The following is an 18,351-nucleotide window of genomic DNA, read 5'->3' on the forward strand; positions in this document are numbered from 1 at the left end:
CACTGGTAGAAAATACACACACAGGTTCATTAAGTTATTTATTAACCTAAAGCAGCAGCAGCACCTTCCCCAGCCCGGGGAAAAAGCCCAGGCCTGGCAATCAAGTGCTTGTGAGTACAGTTATTCTCACCTGTAACATGGGGGCAGCAGGGAGAGTTCAGGCAGCTCTTGGAGCCTTCCAGGGCAGAGCAAACAGCAACCCTGGACTCAAATGCAGAGGTCTGGCCTCACCAGAACAAAGAGCTACCGCTCAGAGCCTGTGGATGCTGGCTTCCCAAAAAAAACACTTTTGCAGGGAATAAGGAAGCAACAACCTTCCAGAATCTGAGTCAAACAAAGAAGCAAAAGAATCCTTCAGTCAGCTTAGAGCAGACTAAGAGAGTGAGCCTTGAGAATTTTGGAAGGCTGAGGAGGGAGCAAGAGACATGACTAGAATGGAGAGGGAGCTCCTCAGAGGAGAGCCCCTTTACCAAGCAGGTGGATCTTCCCTGGAATAATTGTCCAAATCTTGGTAGATGAAACTCTGAGCCTCCAAACCCCTCAAAGGTAACGTAACACCAAAGTGGCAGCACCAGCCCTGAACCTGAGAAAAACTGCCCTGAATTTGGAGAAGGCTCTTCCCTGGGCCAGTTCCTCCAAAGGAATCTGTCAGACCCTGCTAGAACACAGCCAGCCCTTTGAGGGTCAACACCTCAGAAGAGTCAGCTGCTAGGCCTCCTTCACCTTCTTCTGTTTCAACAAAAATCGACAGGGCAGTAACACTAATGAGCATGCTGGCAGAGGGTTTGGGGGCCTGCCCAGGCCTGGGCTGCCAGGTGTGTCAGTTTAAAAGCTGTGTCACAACTCTGTGACAAGGGACAAGTTACCACAGACTGTTAAAGGAAACTAAAAATTGCATTTAAAATACTAGTGGCTGTACACTGTCTTGAGAAACCTGGAATTTAGCAACAGCACACAAGAGAAGGGCTGCACTCACAGGCACCAGAAGCAGCACCAGTGCCAGCCCAAGCATGCTTAGGCCACTGGGAGAGCTGGCCAGTGCCACTGTGAGTGGCAGAAGAGCTGCAGGAGCGCTGTGGCTGGGCTCGATGTGCAGAGCCCCAGGGCCTGTGTGTGGCAGCATCAGTAACTGCTTGTCTCTTTCCTTGTTCTGAGATAGGAACTCACTCTAGCCAGGCTTTTGCTTCCGCTTCCACCAGCATCAGGTTTGGTGGATCCTCAGTTGCGCTGCTGGCACAGGGAGTTTGGGTAGGGAGGGCTGAGGCGCTGGACAGTTTGCTAAAGTAGAGAGAGGCAGACCCAGTGCCCACGAGCCACAGAACTGAGCTCCCTTCCCCTCCGTTTTCCAGCAGTCAAGCGAAGATCTTCCGAGGGGCAGCTGTCTCCAGCTGCCTCAGGCCCAGGGGCACGTTCTCCTTGTTCTCTGTCCCGGCCTGCTGGGGTCGCTTGCGGAAGTAGCAGGCTCGGCACACAGAATGGTACTTGTCGGCTCCTCCAATCACTTCAACCTGGCAGGGAAATTTGGGGAGTGACTGCAGAGCCCAGCTCCCTGGAGGGAGTCTCTCTGTACCAGCTGGACTGGCAAGGTGAAACAGTTCCTGTTCCAAGGTGACTCACCTCCTGCTCTGCTCCCAGCCTCTTGGTGTAGGAGGCCTCCCGGAAGCACTCCATGCACACAGCGTTCAGCTTCACCACGCTCTCCGCCAGTGGCACCAGGTTCAGGATGCTCCCAAAGGCCTGGGCGAGACAACAGGGAAGATGCTGCTGGGTTGGTTCCACAAGGGACCCAAAGCAGTTGCTGTACCAAAATGACTGTTTTACCTTCCTCTGGAAAGTCCCATCCAGAGCAGCAACAATGATGGTTTTCCCAGTGTTTGCCATTGTCTCGCAGAACTCCACAATATCTGGGAACTGGAGGGGGTACAGGCACATTGTAAAGAAGGATGGGGGTCAGCACTTGGCTCCAGATTCCACAGTGCATGCCCAGACAGCAGCACCAGGAACAAGGAAAATCAGAGCCATGTGCCCTGTCTGTGAAATGGGCTCCAGTCCCACCCTCCTGTCTGCAGGGACTATAGGGAAGGAGGGTTTCACTAAAAGCACAGGCCACATGGATCAAACTGCCCCAAGGCATTATTTCCCACCGTCTCCTACAAAGGACGCAGACCCTGGTCTGCACAGGGTGTACCGAGGAGTCTGTGTCCCTCAGAGCCCAGCAAACCCCCCCCAGCCGTGCACTTACGAACTGGCCCTCATCGATGCCAATGACGGCGGCAGCCAGCGCCTCCTGGTAAACGTCCTGGAGGAGCCCGGCAGGCAGGGCCTCCATGGTGCTCCTGTGGGCAGGGAGGGAGTGAGCCGGACAGGCCGGGCAGCCGCGTGGAAGTGGGGTGTCCTCCTGCCCCGGGAACTCACTTGTCGTGTGTGGAGACCCCAGAAGAGCTGTAGCGCGTGTCCTTGGCATATTTCACCAGCAGGCACCGGTACTGGGCGAGCTGGAACCGCCGCACTCGCCGCATGAGTTCCGTGCTGCAAGACACGGTGTCAGCGGGCCTCGGCCTCAGCCCGCCGCCTTCCCGGGACCCCCGCCCTGCGCCTCCCGCTCCGCGCCTACCTCTTTCCTGAGAACATGGGCCCGAAGATCACCTAAGAGCAGAACGACGGGGTCAGAACGGCAGTCAATGGGACGCTCCGGCTCCACCCAGTGCCGGTGGGGCCCCCTGGCCCCGCAGCCCCCTCAGCCCGGTACGGTACCTATATCTGCCCCCCAGCCCGATGCGCGGCAGCGCTGCCGTACCTGCATGTGCTCCCACACCGGTGCCCCAGGGTGGAAGCTGTATCTGCCCCCAGCCTGTGCTCGGGTGACACCGTACCTGTATCTGCCCGCGGGGGCGGCTTGGGGAGCCGGGGTGGACACCGGGCACCGTCAGGCAATTCATGGCGGACTGCCGGTCCGAGCCCGCGCGCTCCGCTCCGGCGCGGCTCCGTCAGCCAATCGGAGGAGGCCTCTCACCCACGCGCCGCTGCGCTAGCCAATCGTGAGAAGGCTTGCGCCGCCGCGCGCTGGTACCGCCCAATGGGCTTGAGGGCGCCAAAATTTTTATTTCTCCCAGCCCGCCGGCTCCGCCCCCGGTCCCGAGTGGCCAATGGGAAGAGGTCCCGCCCCCTGGCTCTGGCCTCGCCTCCACGGCCTGGCCCCGCCCCCGGGCTCGAGACTCGCCTCCGTGGCGGCCAATGGGAGCGGGTCTGCCCGGCCCGCTCGGGCCCCGCCCCTCGGCGCCCGCCGGCCCCGGGAGCGGCCCCGGGAGCGGCCCCGGGAACGGTCGCACCATGGGAGGGTGGCGGGATATGTCCACGGAGGTAGGGGCCCGGAGGCAGAACCCGCGGGTGGGCAGAGCGCGGTTCTCGTCCGGGCCGCCGGCTGGGGGCTTTCTCGCGGCCCCCGGCGGCCCGGCGGCGCTGGCCCCGCCGTATCCCCGTTGTCTCCCCGCAGGCGCTGGAGGACCAGTACTCTCCCAGTCACTGGTCCCCCCGCCTCGACCGGGACACCATCATCGACGCCCACGTCGCGGTGATGGCAGCAGGTGGGGAACGTGCGGCGCCGGGAGAGGGGCTGCGCTCGGTGCCACGGCCCCGTGCTCCACCGCCTCCCCTCCCGCAGGAACCGAACGGGCTCGGGCCAGCGCGCAGACCTCGCTGCACGTCCCCTATGGCCACGGGGACGGGGAGAAGCTGGACATCTATTTTCCCACGGACCCTTCTGAAAGTGAGTGGCGGGGGTGGCGGGGACGGGAGTGGGCAGGGTGCACACCCGGCTCATCCCCCGCTGTGCTGCACAGCCTTCCCGGTTCTCGTCTACATCCACGGCGGATACTGGCAGTGCTTGAGGTGAGAGACTCCTCGGGAAGGGACCCCTCACCAACTCTTGCTGACCCCTTCTCCTGGCACTGGGACTCGCTCTGGGTACACGGGTCTGACCGGTCCCCAGCTGGCCCTGCGGCCCCCGGTTCCCGCTGCCTGACAGCATCTCTGTCCCCCAGTAAGGACCATTCGGGGTTTGCAGCCCCCCCGCTGGTGTCGCAGGGGGTGGCAGTGGTGGCGGTGGGGTACGACATAGCCCCTAAAGGTAGGTGCTGCCCTGCAGAGGCTGCAGCTGCCTGCGTAGCCCAGTGCCCTCCAACCCTGCCCTTTGTCCTTTCCTCAGGCCACATGGACACCATGGTGCTGCAGGTGCGCCGCAGCCTCGTCTTCCTGGTGGAGCGGTACCCTAGGATCAGGTGGGTGGTTCCCAGGTCGGGGGGTGGTCTGTGAGACTGGCTGGGGGGACAAACACGGCCTGCAGTGGGACAAAGGTTTTGGCACCTCGATCCAAACGCTGGGCAGTGCCTGTAGGCACAATCCCGTAACTGCATGAGGCAGCAGCCGACAGACTGGGAAACATCTGAGCTGACACATTCGAGCTGTGCCACCTCCTCTGCACGGAATAAAGTGTACCTAAGTGTCCCTAGGTGCCCCTCTCAGTCGCTCCCTCCTACCGGCTCGCTGCTCCTTCCTTTCAGAGGCATTTACTTGTGCGGACACTCGGCAGGGGCCCACCTGGCAGCCATGGTGCTGTCCACAGACTGGACGGAGTTCCAAGTGGTGCCAGATATCAAAGGTAATGTTGCCATGTCCCAGAAGAGGCTTGGGAGAAGAACTGGTCTCCACACCTGGGACAAGGCTGTGGGGCTGTGCAGCCCCAGCTGATTCTGAGGTCCCCAGGGCTGTGGGAGCCACCCAGGCTGCAGCTCTTCATCTGCCAGTGCCTCTGCCTCCAGGAGCGGTGCTGGTGAGCGGCGTGTATGACCTGGAGCCCATCCTGCACACCTATGTGAATGATGCTCTTAACATGAGCCGGTGAGCCCTCACGCTCTGGGGACAGCCACGGGGACAGAGCACAGGCAGGCGAACGTCAGTGGCTCTGCAGCCACCCTGCCCCTATGCCTGCCCCAGCTGGTGAGTCCAACTGATGGCACGAGTGCTCCTGGAGCAAAGGGCTTCGTGAGCTGCCACCGGTGTGACTCCTGCAGGGAGGTGGCCCAGAGGAACAGCCCCATGAGACATGTCACCCCGGCCGTGCCAGCAGCCTGTGAGGTGCTCGTGGCTGTGGCCCAGCACGACTCCCCAGAGTTTCGCAGGCAATCACAGGAGTACAGCCAGGTGAGCATCAGGCGGTCACAGGAGCGTGGCCAGGTGAGCTCCAGCAGCACCCTGCTCGGCTCTGGTGGCGACACTGCTCCAGGCAGCCCTCACCAACTTGCCCAACCGGGAAGAAAAGCTTCTGTGCTGAGCCAGAGCAGTTTCTGGCTCACCGGGGGACACCAGTCCTTGCTAAGACATTATTCCTGCTGCATGTCCAGGACATGTGGAGTTTGGGGTCCATCCTGCCGGCACTGCTCTCTCCACAGGCCCTGCGTGCAGCCGGCTGGTCTGTCTCTCTGCTGGATCTGGCTGGTGTGGATCACTTTGACATCATTGAGAAGCTGTCGGAGGACAGCTATGTCCTCACTCAGGTAGGCGGTGAGTGAGCACGTAGCGAGTGACACAGGAGGGCTGTGCCAAGGTGGGTCAGGTGGGCTGCCACCTCCCTGCAGGGAGGTACAGGGTCAGGGGCTTTTCACAGGGTTTGGCTTCTCATCCCAGGTGATTCTGAGCATGATTTCAAGAGCATGATGGCATGTCAGGAGTAAACAGATGGGGACCATGGCCCTGTGTGGTGGCAACAGGCATCTGGATCCCGCTGCCTGCTGCCTCCTCGGTCTAACACAGGGTGATCACTGTGTCAGACCCACACCGTGCCCTCTCTGCACAGCCCAGCCTCTGCCCCTTCCCTGGGGTGTTCCTGGCTGCTGGAGTGCAGGGGACTGAGGGCTGCAAGGCTCTGTCTGGGCAGCTGGGTCATGAAGTTTGTTCCCTCGGTGCCCTTTAAACTGCACATTGACAATACAAAATAAAATGAGAATTACCACTGCCTGGGGTAGTGCTTCCCAGGGAGCCAGTGAGTGCACACCCAAAGCAACTGCTGCTGAGAGAATCCCTTCTTCCAGTGCAGAGTTCTGGGCCTTGCTGACCCAGAACATGACAGGGAAGCCTGGGGAGCCCACCTGCTGCTGTGGGACAGAATGACATAAGCCTCTGTGAATGGGAGTGACAGAGCCGTCTGGGCCAGGCTGGGCTCATGCTCCTGGGACAGTCCTGGCCTGACACAAACCTTGGCACTGCTGTGCAGCAACCCTGATCCTGTGGCTGAGATGCTTCCATGTCCTCAGGAGCATTTGTCCCTCTGCTGGGACCTTGGCTGTGATGATGTACCTGCTGCAGAGCAAGGAAAAGAGCACATTTGAGGGCAAACACCCTTCACAGCTACAGTACCTACACAGTACCTAACCATCGCTGTTGGACACAAAATGATTCACATGGACACAGCTCAATGTGTGATAGGAAAAAGAGTGCAATTTATTCTGTGGTTTCAGTATTTATAGATTCTTGACAACGACCAGAGATTAGATAGTTAGGTTACCACCTTCCCAACCACACTGGTCGTGAGAAATGACCATCAAAAGACATTTCTTCAATGAAATGTATAAATATCTATGTTTATAGTTACTTTCCTGGGAAAGTAGCTAGAAACTATGAAAACAAGATCAAAAGGCTTAATTCTCAGGGCGACACCTAACTACAGTAAAATGTGTTTATTTTGTGCACTGACTGCCTCAAGGGCTGGGGTCTCTGCTAGGCTGGGCTCACATTGGTTTGTCAGGCTGCCTGTGAGGGCTGATGTGATGGCTGGGAACACATCTGGAGCACAAAGGGGCTGGTCCCAGTCCTTGCTTTGAGCTGCCCAACTGCTGCAGCTGTGGGGCTGGCAGAATGTTCAGGCTCCCCCAGTGCCTGGAGACATCGGATGCAGTCCCAAGGCCAGTTCCTCCTGGCACTTCCTGGCCACAAATTCCAGCTTTCTCCTTGCGAGCTCGGTGTCACGGTCCGAGACGTCGCGGTGCCAGACAGCGCGCGCAGTCCGTGCTGACCAGGGGAGCAGCAAGACGCTGACAGCCTGCCCAGTCTCAGCCACCTCCTCCTCGCTGACGGCACGCAGGCGGTGGCAGAGCTCAGCGGGGGACGGCCAGGCCCCCTGGACATTTACCATCACGATGTTGGTCTCCACCGCTGCCAGGTTAATGGACAAGAGGGGAGAGTCCAGCACATGGATACCTGTGGGAGGCCGAGGTTGTGCAAACCCACTGCCCAGCTACCTGGAAGAGACTACCTGCCCCAGCCCCGCCCCAGGTTCTGGATGAGGGAGAGCCTTTTCTCCCCCCTGTGGTACCAGGGTCACTGAGCACAGCACGGGGACAGTCACAGCATGATCCTGGCACTTCAGCCAGGTGAGGATCCCAACAGCATCCTCACCTGGCTGGAGACGGAGTGCGGCCATCCAGAGATGGTGCCCAAGCCACTAGTACTGTGTATTGCTGGGCAGTGCCAGGTGTGCTGTTACATCCCAGCACACTCAGGGAACCCGAGGTACCTTCTGCAAAGCGCCGGGCGTTGGTGTGGTCTCTGCCAAGTGTCGCCTCCGCGCGCTGCAGCCCGAGGCGGGCAGCAGCCGCCAGCACTCCCGCCTGCCGCATGCCCCCGCCCAGCAGCTTCCGCACACGCCAGGCCTCGGTGACAAACTCCCTGCACCCTGCCAACACCGCACCAGCCGGGGCACCCAGGCCCTGCAGAACCACCAGCGGGGTCACTCCAGCTGTACCAGGGCACCTGCCCCTCAGGGGTTGGGGCCCAGCCTGCCAGGTGTGTTCTTAGCTCAACACCTGCAAACAAGGGCCAAGGTCTGGCTTGTGCCGGCCCCTGCCAGCCCTGGGGACCCCTCCCCACACAAGCAGACCTTGGAGAAGCAGAGGGACACAGAGTCACAGTGCTGGGCAATCTGAGCTGGCTGCACACCCTGGGCCACTGCTGCATTCATCAGTCGTGCACCGTCCATGTGCACCCGCAGCCCGTAACGGTCAGCGAGCCCACGGACCTGGGAGTCAGAGGGACAGCTGGTTTGGGAGGGACCCCTGGGGCATCTGGTGCTGCCACAAGCCGTGCTCCGAGCTCCAGTGCCCCCGCAGTGCCACTGTGCAGGGCCCAGCTGCCTACGCCAGGCAGGATTGTGCCAGCACCATCTGCGGGCTCTCACCTGCCTGAGATAGGTGAGGGGCAGTGCCCGGCCCCCCGCCGAGCTGTGTGTGTTCTCCAGGCAGATGAGCTCAGGGCGCGGGTGGTACCGGCTGTCGTGGGCCTCACGGATGGTCAGCTCCAGCTGGTCCAGGTCAAATGTGCCATTCGGCAGATCTGGCAGTGCCTGGGTGTGCACACCAGCGACCTGTGCCGGGGCAGGGAAGAGCATGGAGCTGAGAGGACACAGTGCTGGTGCACAGGGGCTCCAGTCCTCTGTCCTCTCCATCGGGTGTGTACAGCCCCCACTCGTGCTGCAGCCCGTGGACTGGGACAATAATCCAGGTGATGCTCTGGAAGCGGATCCTCCGCCTGGCCCGGCCCTGGTAGCCAGAGGAGGGCAGCACGCGGCTGTCCTCCTGCCCTGCGCGCACCGTGCCACCAGTGCCACCAGTGCCACCAGTGCCACCAGTGCCACCAGTGCCACCAGTGCCACCGTGCCCGCCGCTCTCACCTGCGCGGCCCCGCCGTGCTCGTATTGGTGCAGGTGGCTGTCCTGGCCCAGGAACAGCTGAGCCCCCCTGCGCTGGCAGTGGCACATCACTGGGAGAGAAGGGCCGTGAGGGAGGGGACCAAGGGCAGCATCCCACAGCCTGGAGCGCAGCCCCGGACTCACCGGCGATGAGATTTGCCATGGTGGCCGTGGGCACGAACAGAGCCGATTCCGTTCCCAGAGTCCCCGCAGCCAAGCGCTGCAGCTCTGCGGGGCGACACGGGTGTCCCGGGGGCTGGCGCTGGGCGGGCTCAGGGGCTCGGGGACCCCACAGGTTCCGCCTGCCCCCGCGTCGGGGGCTTGCAGGCAGGGACCCCTCGGGAAGCCCGTCCCCTCCACCCACCGTTCACTGCCGGGTCCTCTCCGTAGTCGTCGTCGCCCACGGCGGCGCGGGCCATGGCGCGGCGCATCCCCCCGCACGGCCGGGTCACCGTGTCGCTCCGCAGGTCCACGGCGAGCGGCCCCGCGGCGGGACCCCGCGGCTGCGTCCCCCCCGGCACCCCCCCGGGCCCGGGCAGCCACCACCGCCGCAGCACCGCCCGCATCGCCGGCACCGCCTCCCGCGAGTGCTGCCGGGCGGGGGCGGGATCGCCCGTCCCGGGAACGGGGCCCGCACACTCGGGGCGGGCACAGGGCAGCGGCTCCTGCACGGGAACGCCGTCCCTACAAGCCCACCATCCCTCCATCCCCTCCCACTGGCGCTGGGAACACGGGTGGGGGCCGCCCCGGCCCTGCACTGTCCTGCGGCCCCTCGCTTTGCCAGGATCCCCGTCCCGGCTGTCCGACGGAAGGGAGCGCCAGGGGCATCCTCCAGAGTCTCCGTGGCTGAGCAGGAATCGCTCCCGTCCCCTGCGGCCGCTGCCAGCAGGGCTGGCACGGACGGGGTCGTGTGCCCGGCTGCCCTGGCTGGCAGCAGCCGCCGCGCAGTGCGATGGCACCGCAGGTGGGCTGGCACTGCAGCAGCGCTCTGGGATCTCTGGGCAGCTTCACAGACCTCTGCCTGCTCTGAGGGGACCCACCAACCTCTTGGCAGAAATGCCCACTGCCCCTCAGCAGGAGGACATGTGTCCAAAGCAGTAGCGAGACCCCCTCACGCCCCCCGTCGGGCTGGACCAGCCGGACCATAGTCCCTGCTGCTAGCACGGTGGGGGCACCACGCTGCAGCACCCAGCTCCTCTCCTGGCGTTTGCAGGGGATCAGTAGGACAGGTGCATTAAGGTGCCTCTTCCCCTCAGCCCCTGCCCACCTGTGTATGTGCTGTGCTCCAGCCACCTATGCCATGCTGCTGCCTTTTCCCTCTCCCTCTGCTCCCTCCCTCTGTGTCCCCCCAGCCTTGGCCACCCCGTGTCTCGTATCCTGAGCCCCCTGCAGCCACCCCCCTGGTGCCCGCTCTGCCCATACCCCTGCCTGTGCCCCTGTCCATGGAGCCCCCTCCCTCACTATCGCTGGTCACCCCCCGCGCTGCCAGCCCTGCAGATGAGTGAGCCATAAACAGTCCTTCATGAGATGTTTTTCACACGCAGGGCCACATGTTAACAGTTTTTCTTTATTTACTGCCTCCATTTCCTCTTTGTTCCAGGAACTTGTCCTCCAACTTCAAGCTGCTCATGATTAGGCAAAAAGGCCTCTAATCTCCCCGATCTGATTTACCGTCACTGAGAGCAGACGCTTCCCGTTACTGGCCCTGGACCTGGGAGCACGGACAGCTGAGTTGTGCCGGCTGCTGAGCCCAGGCGAGCCTCCCCAAAGCTGCCCCGCCACACACCGCCTTCCCGGCAGCTTCCTCTTCCAGTAAGCGCTGGGCAGTGCAGCCAGTCACGCCGCAGGTGAAGGGCTGGGGGAAGAGCAGCTGTGGGGCCCTAGGCCAGGGATCCCCCCCTCCACCTGGGGTGGCTGCTGTAGGGCAGGGCAGGCTTTGGAGCCATTTTCTCTGCCTGGGAGGGCCGGGTGGCTGGAGTATCTCTCAGCATGGCCTTCCCAGCCAGCCACCCATCCACTCCCATGGCACCTGATGGGGTGGCTGATTGCCCTGGTGTGCCCAAAGCTGACAGGTAGCTCACGGGTCTGCTGTGGGCAGCCCCCCAGCCCAGACAGGGTCCGCAGCCAAGCAGGAGCTCCTTCATTGGGCAGCAGCCACAGCTTCTGCAGGACTGTGCAGTGTGTCTGGGTGTCTTCCACAGAGCTCCTTGTCTTTCAGCCCGGTGCCTTTCCCTGGGACTTTGGTCTGAGACCTGCCTTGGGGGTCCCCCTTGCTACCAGCACCCACAGAGCTACCCCTGCATGTGACCCAGCAGGGCCACGGTGGGACCAGGACCAGGGAAGCGCTTGTGGCCTTATGTGGAGCGGCTGAGCTGAGGCGGCAGGAGCTGGGCAGCGGGTGGGCAGTGCCAGCATCTGGCCATGGGCTTGGCTGGCAGCTGAGGACTAGCGGGGGCCTCACCCAGGACCAGACTGCACCATAGGACTGCAGTCACCACCTGGCCGCACCAGCTCCTGTGGTGGCCTAAGCCCCTGCCCTGCTGGGCTCAGCTCCTGCTCCAGTCGTGCCTCCCCAGGGCTAAAATTAGCAGCTGAGGCCTGGCTGGGGAGCCGGGAGTGGAGCCCAGATCCCACCGCGGAGGATCGGGTTTCCCCCCTCCCTACCACAGGCCTGGCAACCACAGGGGCCGATTCCCGGAGCTGGGCCCCCCCTGCTACCAGCCCCACTGGCAGCCCCATCCCGGGCCTGCCCAGCCCAGCCGCTTGATCTGCACGTCCCCAGCGCTGAGCCCTGGCGCATCCCGGCTGCAGGAGGCTCGGGAGGGGCTGTGGGATGGGGGAACACGCTGCTGTAGCTCCCGGGGCACCACCGGGCTGGGGCTGAGCCCCCATCCCCTGGCACATGTGGTTGCCTGGGACAGGCTGGCAATGGGCTCTGCCTCCTAAGCAGAGCCGGTGGCTGCGGCCATGGAGCTGTCAGTGGCCCAGGCAATGCCCTGGGGGTCTTGTGTTGGGTGCCAAGGGCTGACTCAGGACCTGGCAGTGACCATAATATGCTCGCCATGAGCTCGGGGTGTTTTCCTGTCGGGCTGCCTTAGTCCTGCGGCCACACTGTCCATGCTGCCCGCGCTGCTCACCCTGTCTGTCCTTTGGGCTCCGCGGCTCGTCCCAACGGGGTGGCACTGGCGCTGCCCGCTCTGGAGGGCCCCACTCCCACCTGGGCCGAGGCAGCTGCCGTCCCCCGAGGGATCTGAGCCACGGAGCCGAGCAGTTCCCTGCGGCCGGGAACGGCAGCGCGACGCCCGGGAGCGCCGGGAGCGCTGGCTCCGGGCTCAGCCGGGCCCGGTCCCGGTGCCGGTGACACGTCCCGAGTTGCGGCACACGGCGCCGGCCGAGCTTCGGCCCGGGACAGACCCGCGACGGACACAGTCCCGGGGCTGGCGGGGCCGCGTCCGGTGCGGGAGCCGCGGCTGCCCCAGCGAATCTCCGTGGGAGCCCCGCACGGGCGGCTGCCGGGGCCCGGTGGCCGCGTGGTCCCGGCCGGGGCCCCGTCCCCAGCCTGCGAGGCCGCGGCTGCCCCCCCTCCGCCGGCAGCGACTTTTCCAGTAAAACCGCCGCAGAGATCCCGGCTTCCCGACAGGCCCGGCCTCCGCGCGGGGGGGGCGCCGGCCGCCCTTAACCCTTCCCGGCCCGGCCGGCCGCTTCTTCGAGCCCGGGACCCGCCGGGTTCTGCCCGCCCGGCCCGGCTTGGCGGCTCCGGGGACCTGCGGGGGACTCTGCCCGCCTGGCCCGGGCGGCGATGGCCCCGCTGCCCGGGGTCCCGGAGGAGCCAGTGCGGGGGCAGCCTGACCCGTTCAGCACCGGGACACACCGGCACACACCGGCACACACCGGCACACACCGGCACACACCGGGACAGCTCCCTCGTGGGCTCCGGCAGTGCCGGGAAGGGCCCCCCAGCCCATCGTGCCCCCCATGCCGAGGGTTTCCCTTCTTAGGGTGCACCTGAACAGGGGTTGTTCTGCGGAACAGACGGAACATCCCAAGGGCCAAGGAGCTGGAGAACCGTCAGGGGAAAAGCCCCTCTGCACGGGGTACCCCAGTGCGGGCTGCCTGGGGGCTGTGGGGAGGGAGCAGCCGGGGGTCCCTAGGAGAGCTCTGGTGCTGGGGGAGCTCTGGGGCAACCTGGCAGAGCACTGGAGCCGCTCACGGCTAAAGGCTGGTGGCTGTGCCGCCTCCACATCCCTGCTCCAGCGCTCCGCGGGGACGCTCTGGCCGGGTGGGCAGACCCGGGGATGGCCAGGCACCGGGGGTCCGTGCCGAGAGCTGTGCCGGGCCGTCCCCGCAGAGCCCTGCCTGCCACCAGCTGCTACACTGGCTGAGCCAGGGCTGAGGTAAGTGCTGTAATTGTTTTCTCTGTGGCCCGAGATGAATAATTGAGAGGTCTTTGAGGAGAATTAATTAGCCCGTTTATTGGCAGTAAATGCTTTTCTCCCGATGATGAAATAGATCCTGAGCCACACGTGGAGCAGGCAGATGCAGGTCATTGATGCTGCTCTGGAGCAGCGCCGGTGCCGGGTCCACAGGTCAGCTGTGCCCCGTGTCCCGTGCCCACTCTGGACAGGCACACGGGTTCTGGCTCCCACGGCCTCCCGCGCTGCCCGGAGCTCACTGCACCCATGGCCAGCACTTTGTGTGGGGAACCTGGTGTTGGTGGGAGCAGGGGGCACTGAGGGGAAGGACGTGTTCTGCAGGAAGCCCTCTGCCCCCATCATGTACATGTAGCTTCCTGCTTTCCCCGGCTCACATCCCATCCTGGGGCTCTCTCCCTGTCACACCCTGATATGTCCCATCCCGTTCTCCTGAATGCCAGGGTGGTGTCAATTTGGGGCTTGTAGCCTGCACCTCCTCCTCACATCCTCCTCTTCCTCCTTCTCCCCTGGGCATGGGGTGAAGGGCCTTGCATGGCCAGAAACGCTTAAACAAGGATTTCCTTGTTGCCGCATGAGCTGTTTGCCTTCTCCCGGGCCAGCCGTTAATGAGGTTTGGCAGGAGGCACTGTCAGCCCCAGCCATTGGATTTCTATAAATCAGCCTGGAGCTGATGTGTGGGGCTGGGATGGAGCTGCTTGATCTTGGTGCATGGGGCTTCAGCTTGTGTGTCCTGGGAGCCCCTCAGGGAGTGGAACATCCTGGCATGGCAGAGAGGGGCAGGGGTTGAGTGGGACAAAGGGGCTGCTTCCCCTAACCAGGCAGGTCAGGGCAACCACTTCACGCATTTCCAGGAATGGCAGAAAGTGCAAATTGAAAAATAAAATAAAGCATCTTCCTAAGGCTGAGGTGCTTTGTCCCAGTCTTTCCCACATGCCCACCTTTCTTGCCAAGACTCAGAGAGGCTGTTGGGTGCCCTGAACTGGGATGATGATCCTGCCCTGCCTTAGCATAGGGGCTGTGGCTGTGTGTCCCCGGGCAGCCTCAGGCATACAAAGTGGGGCAGGCAAACCATCCAAATGCTTGCCCTGGGAAGCATTTGCTGCTTCCTCTTGCTGGGAAGCAATGCCACAGGGGCAGACCTGGCATGTGGGCCCTTTGCTCCGAAGCTGTGGTGGCAGATGTGGTGGCTGTCACCAGCACAGGGACACTGCCAGGGCTGCAGGTCCTGTGGTCTGTGGTCTGCCAGGCTGCCCCGTCCCCTGGGGGACACAGGCCGTGCCCATCCAGGGACACCTGAAGTGTAGCAGGGAGCAGGTTCCCATTGCGAAGGGTCTCCCAGGAATGGCTGCTCCTGGCAGCCCCGTGTCCAGGAAAGGAGATGCTGGGAAGTGGGACCCTTATCTCTGGTTTCCCACAGTCATTTGCTCTGCTCTCCTCACCTTTGGGACGGTTTGTTTGGGAGCCAGCGCCAGGCTGAGAGGAGCCACAAGTCTCAAAGGTGATGTTCCATTTCCGGCTCTGAGTGTGCTTCCCCCTTATCCAAAAACACCTCTGCTGACTCAGTTCTCACAGAGTTTCTGCTGTGTGTGGAAAGTGAGAGAATCCCCAGTCCCAGCACGGTTGCAGCAGGGCTCCTCGGGCTCACCACAGTCTGCTGGGAAAGCTGTGGCCCCCTTCTCGCCTTCCCCCAGTAACCCCTGGGCCAGTGGTGTCCCCCACAGCAGGCCAGCACCAGGATGGTGGCAGCGCCAGCTGGCAGGGGTTTTCTAGGAGCTGCCCCTCCATCTGCAGCCTCATGCCTCCACCTTGCCAGCATTCCCTGCGCTCGTCGGCCCGCGGAACCGTCAGCCCTAACGGGGGTGGGCTGTGCCTGGTAGCAGAGGGGAGATGCTCCATCGGAACCACCACTGCAGCTGATACCCGCCGCGTCCCCCGTGTCTGCACCGCCGGGGCTCGGAGCTGCGCCGATCGCCGGGTGCCAGCGCGGTGCTGAGCTCCGGCAGCGCTGGGCCCGTGGGGACCCACCCGCGACAGGGGCAGCTTTGCGGGGCACGGCTCTCTGAGTGGCCAGCCACGTGGAAAACCCCTCGGCTGTGAGTTCGCAGCCACGCTGCGAGCCCGGGCTGGTCCCTGCCCTGCCGCCTCTCCATCGGCTGCAGGGCCGCGCTCCGTGCCCCGGGCAGGGGGCTCTGCCCTGGGACCCCCGTGCGCAGCGGCTGCCGCGGCTGCAAAGCCGGGGCTGGGAGCAGCAACCCCGGCGAGATGTTGTGCAAGAAGGGGGGACCCGGGAGGGCACGGCCAGTGTTGAAATTCCACGCTCTTACAGAAAAGCCCCCGGGCAGAATTCCTGACAGGGGTGATTCATCCCCCACTGGAAGCGATGACTTTGCCTCTCCAGTAAACACTCCTCAGTTCAGCGGGGTGCCACTGCTCCGTCCTGCCGCCCGCCCTGGGGTGACAGGGCTGCCCTGAGCACCGCAGGCAGCACCGGGGGTGCTGAGGAGGACCAGGCATAGGGGCTGGAGCCGTGGGCGACTGGGAGCCGGCTGCTGGCCAGCAGAGAGGTGGGCACCGAGGGCAAAACGGAATCTTTGGCTCCCTGCCCCGGCTGCCACCCAAAGCCGGCGCAGGCCATTGCTGTTGCCAGGTGCTTTGGGGGCCCCGTCTCCCGCTGGTGAGGGCACACGGGACAGCCTCTTCCAGGAAGCACGCGAGGGCAGCCAGGCTGTGAGTTCCCGACAGCAGCTCTGGTTTTAATAACAGCAAATCAATGTGCTTCCTCCCTGGCCCCCTCCAGTGGCTTCCCCATAAGGTAAAACAACCCATGTGAGAGCCCCAACTCTGGCCATAGTACACGGGGTTCTGAGTGCTGATGGCCCACGCCTGCCTGCCCTGTTCCAGCATGCTGCCTGCACCCCAGCCCCACCGCAGGGAGGGAAAGTTGGGGGTCCTCAGAGCCCACCTCTGCTGTGCCCACCCCCCCTACACAGGAGGTTGCTGCCTGCAGGGCTGCTCCGTGGCTGGGCATTCCCAGCTGCTCCAGAGTCTTGCCTCCCCAGTCCAGCCCCGTGCTGTGATTCTGCCTCCTCCCCGTGGGTTTGCACAAACCTCGCACTTGCTTTGTGCTTGTTTTGAGAACAGATTAGTCATGGCTCTGAGCTGGCTTCCAGCAAATGCACAACAGCACCATGGAAAAACGAGAACAGTGAAGTGATGACTCAGCAGGGCTCCCACTCTGTCCCTGGGGTGCCAACTGTCCCTGCTCCTGACTGGCCCCAAGCACCAGTGAAGACCACCCGGGGATGCCACAGCTGAGCCAGGGTGGGTGGGTGATGGCAGGAAAGAACCGGAGGCAGCGCCTGCCTGGCTGCCTGGAAGCTGCAGTAGTGCTGCCAGGGTGGGATGCCAGGTCCTTGGGGGTGACAGGCAGCCTCCTCCCCTTCCCCTGTCCCCTCATGCACCTGGCAGGTGGGGACCCTTCTCCAGCCTGCTGGCACCTTGCTTCCCCAAACTCCCACATTCCTGCGTGTAGGGCTGGAACATCCTGCTGCTGGCAGCTCCAGCTCAGTGCCCAGCAGGCCTGGTGGGTTCTGGGGATGCCACAATGATGGGTGGCTGCCAGGATCCTGCCAGGACCTCAGCGGGATGGGGATCCCCGGCTGTATGGGCTCAGCAGCCAGCCCCGGGCACCAGGGCCCTCCTGGCCGCCACCTGTGCATCAGTGACGGGAACTTCCGTGGCGGGCCCTTACCGTACCTCACACCTTGCTCCGCAGCCCTTCCCTGCCCTGCCTTGGCCGGCTGCCCAGCAGCACAGCGTGCTGCCAAGCCTCATTGCCAGGTGGCTTATCATGATCCCATGGTGCTGGACACCAACTGGTGTCGGCTGCCAAGGATGAACAATGTAATTACTGGAATTACAGTAAAGTGCTCCCATTCCCACTCATTAAATGCTGAGACAGGGCCCCTGGGTCCTTCTGGGGAGCATCTGCTCCAGCTGTGCCCTCTGACAGCCGCACACCCCATTGCCCAAGTGGCACCACCGGCACCCATCACCCCTTGCCCAGCTGGTGGGCTGGAGCTGCTCTGTGCTGAAGGCCACCAGAGCCATGGGATGGGCAGAGCCCACCAGGCTGCTGGGGACCCCCAGCATTGTGCACAGGTGAGGAGGGGGTGGGCAAGGAGGGCAGGGCTGGACTGTGGACACAGGGTCCCACATCTGGGAGCTCCATCCCCAGCCACATGTGTGGCTCTGCCACTGCTGCCTCCTGTGCCGCGGCCGAGGCCAGGACTGATGTGAGGCCAAGGGATGCTCCAGGGCTAGGGTTTGGCACCTGCCCATGGCTGCTCTGCCAGGGTCATCTGAGGACTCTGTGCTGTGCGGGGCAAGCACACTCCAGGCAGCTGGCAGCTTGCTGCCAGAGCACCCAGAGGGACCGCCCGTGACGTGCCATGTGCCCAGGAGTGACCACAGCCAGCGCTTGGCACATCACTGCTCCCTGCAGTGCAGGTGCAGGAGCAGCGTAGCCCTGGGCCCGGGTCTCTGCCAGGGAGCAGAGAGCTGGGGCCGGGGGGGCTGGGGCAGAGCAGCTCATGGAGCTGCTGATGGAAGGAGTGAGGAATCCACAGCTGCTGGCTCCCTGGAGCCGGCCGCGGGTCTGGCTGGGGAAGCAGCAACAAAAGAGGGTTTCCATGGGGATGTACACAGCTTGCTGGGCTCAGCTGCATCCCGAAATACTTCCTGGCCTGGGCACGGGGTCCTGCCACCCCCTGCTCCCTGCCTGTTAATAGCCCTGCCTGGGCCAGGGAGAGCCAGGGCCAAGCCAGTCCCTCTGGCTCCCCCAGACACCAGGGCTCTGCGCCAGGTCACTAGCAGCTGAGCTACTGCCAGGACAGGGACTTTGAGCAGTACCTTGAGTGCTGAGGCCCAAGATGAGGGGCAGTTGTGGAACCGAGGGGCTCTGGGGACATAGAGCTGCAGCCCTGCTCCTTCTCCAGCCTAAGCAGCTGTCTCTTGTCCTGGGCCTGCAGCTGGGACCACCACTGCCACAGAGCTCGTGCTTGTGCTTCCTGGCAGCTCACTGGGAGCAGCTGTCCCAGTCCCTGTTCCCAAGTGTCCCCATGGCCCTGGCCTGCAGAGGAATTGCTACGTAAGGAGCAGGTGGTGCCATTTACAGTAAGT

The 18,351-nt window shown here is 63.4% G+C and overlaps 3 protein-coding genes across 4 annotated transcripts; 1 reads left to right on the forward strand and 2 right to left on the reverse strand.

Moving 5' to 3' along the window:
* Window positions 1-25: 25 nt before the first annotated feature.
* Window positions 26-3,060, reverse strand: TK1 (thymidine kinase 1). Of its 2 annotated transcripts, none has more exons than XM_005530649.3 (7): window positions 2,874-3,060; window positions 2,615-2,646; window positions 2,416-2,529; window positions 2,243-2,336; window positions 1,822-1,911; window positions 1,618-1,737; window positions 26-1,508 (listed from the first exon to the last, which is right to left on the reverse strand). In XM_005530649.3, the coding sequence occupies exons 1-7, from the start codon at window positions 2,937-2,939 to the stop codon at window positions 1,353-1,355; spliced, it is 672 nt and encodes a 223-aa protein (XP_005530706.1). In that variant the 5' UTR covers window positions 2,940-3,060; the 3' UTR covers window positions 26-1,352. The 2 variants fall into 2 exon arrangements, with proteins under 2 accessions (XP_005530706.1, XP_087921567.1); XM_088065441.1 differs by having other exon boundaries at window positions 2,798-2,912.
* Window positions 3,061-3,273: 213 nt separating this feature from the next.
* Window positions 3,274-6,010, forward strand: AFMID (arylformamidase). Its single transcript, XM_014259473.2, has 11 exons — window positions 3,274-3,360; window positions 3,494-3,584; window positions 3,662-3,766; window positions 3,840-3,888; window positions 4,041-4,126; window positions 4,205-4,277; window positions 4,560-4,657; window positions 4,818-4,896; window positions 5,070-5,199; window positions 5,448-5,552; window positions 5,683-6,010. The coding sequence occupies exons 1-11, from the start codon at window positions 3,331-3,333 to the stop codon at window positions 5,710-5,712; spliced, it is 876 nt and encodes a 291-aa protein (XP_014114948.2). The 5' UTR covers window positions 3,274-3,330; the 3' UTR covers window positions 5,713-6,010.
* A 456-nt stretch (window positions 6,011-6,466) lies between these two features.
* LOC102100879 (uncharacterized) lies at window positions 6,467-9,883 on the reverse strand. The gene is made up of 8 exons (XM_005530702.3): window positions 9,853-9,883; window positions 9,102-9,734; window positions 8,882-8,965; window positions 8,720-8,808; window positions 8,228-8,413; window positions 7,931-8,068; window positions 7,568-7,760; window positions 6,467-7,251 (listed from the first exon to the last, which is right to left on the reverse strand). Exons 1-8 carry the CDS (start codon window positions 9,881-9,883, stop codon window positions 6,914-6,916), a joined length of 1,692 nt encoding a protein of 563 aa, XP_005530759.3. The 3' UTR covers window positions 6,467-6,913.
* Window positions 9,884-18,351: the final 8,468 nt, after the last annotated feature.

Source organism: Pseudopodoces humilis, chromosome 21 (assembly GCF_049639895.1).
Source record: "Pseudopodoces humilis isolate 2021_Gansu_Grassland_sample_001 chromosome 21, ASM4963989v1, whole genome shotgun sequence".
NCBI classification, from domain to species: domain Eukaryota; kingdom Metazoa; phylum Chordata; class Aves; order Passeriformes; family Paridae; genus Pseudopodoces; species Pseudopodoces humilis.

What these genes read in the sequence shown, in the direction of transcription:
- TK1 (XM_005530649.3), bottom strand. Translation starts at nt 2,939, where the DNA reads ATGAATTGCCTGACGGTGCCCGGTGTCCACCCCGGCTCCCCAAGCCGC. An exon ending in CCCATGTTCTCAGGAAAGAG is followed by an intron (nt 2,530 to 2,614) that starts GTAGGCGCGGAG and finishes CGTGTCTTGCAG; the next exon opens with CACGGAACTCATGCGGCGAG. An exon ending in GCATCGATGAGGGCCAGTTC is followed by an intron (nt 1,912 to 2,242) that starts GTAAGTGCACGG and finishes TACCCCCTCCAG; the next exon opens with TTCCCAGATATTGTGGAGTT.
- AFMID (XM_014259473.2), top strand. Translation starts at nt 3,331, where the DNA reads ATGGGAGGGTGGCGGGATATGTCCACGGAG. An exon ending in GGATACTGGCAGTGCTTGAG is followed by an intron (nt 3,889 to 4,040) that starts GTGAGAGACTCC and finishes TCTGTCCCCCAG; the next exon opens with TAAGGACCATTCGGGGTTTG. An exon ending in AATCACAGGAGTACAGCCAG is followed by an intron (nt 5,200 to 5,447) that starts GTGAGCATCAGG and finishes CTCTCTCCACAG; the next exon opens with GCCCTGCGTGCAGCCGGCTG.
- LOC102100879 (XM_005530702.3), bottom strand. Translation starts at nt 9,883, where the DNA reads ATGGTCCGGCTGGTCCAGCCCGACGGGGGGC. An exon ending in AGAGGACCCGGCAGTGAACG is followed by an intron (nt 8,966 to 9,101) that starts GTGGGTGGAGGG and finishes GTCGCCCCGCAG; the next exon opens with AGCTGCAGCGCTTGGCTGCG. An exon ending in CCCTCACCTATCTCAGGCAG is followed by an intron (nt 8,069 to 8,227) that starts GTGAGAGCCCGC and finishes TCTGACTCCCAG; the next exon opens with GTCCGTGGGCTCGCTGACCG.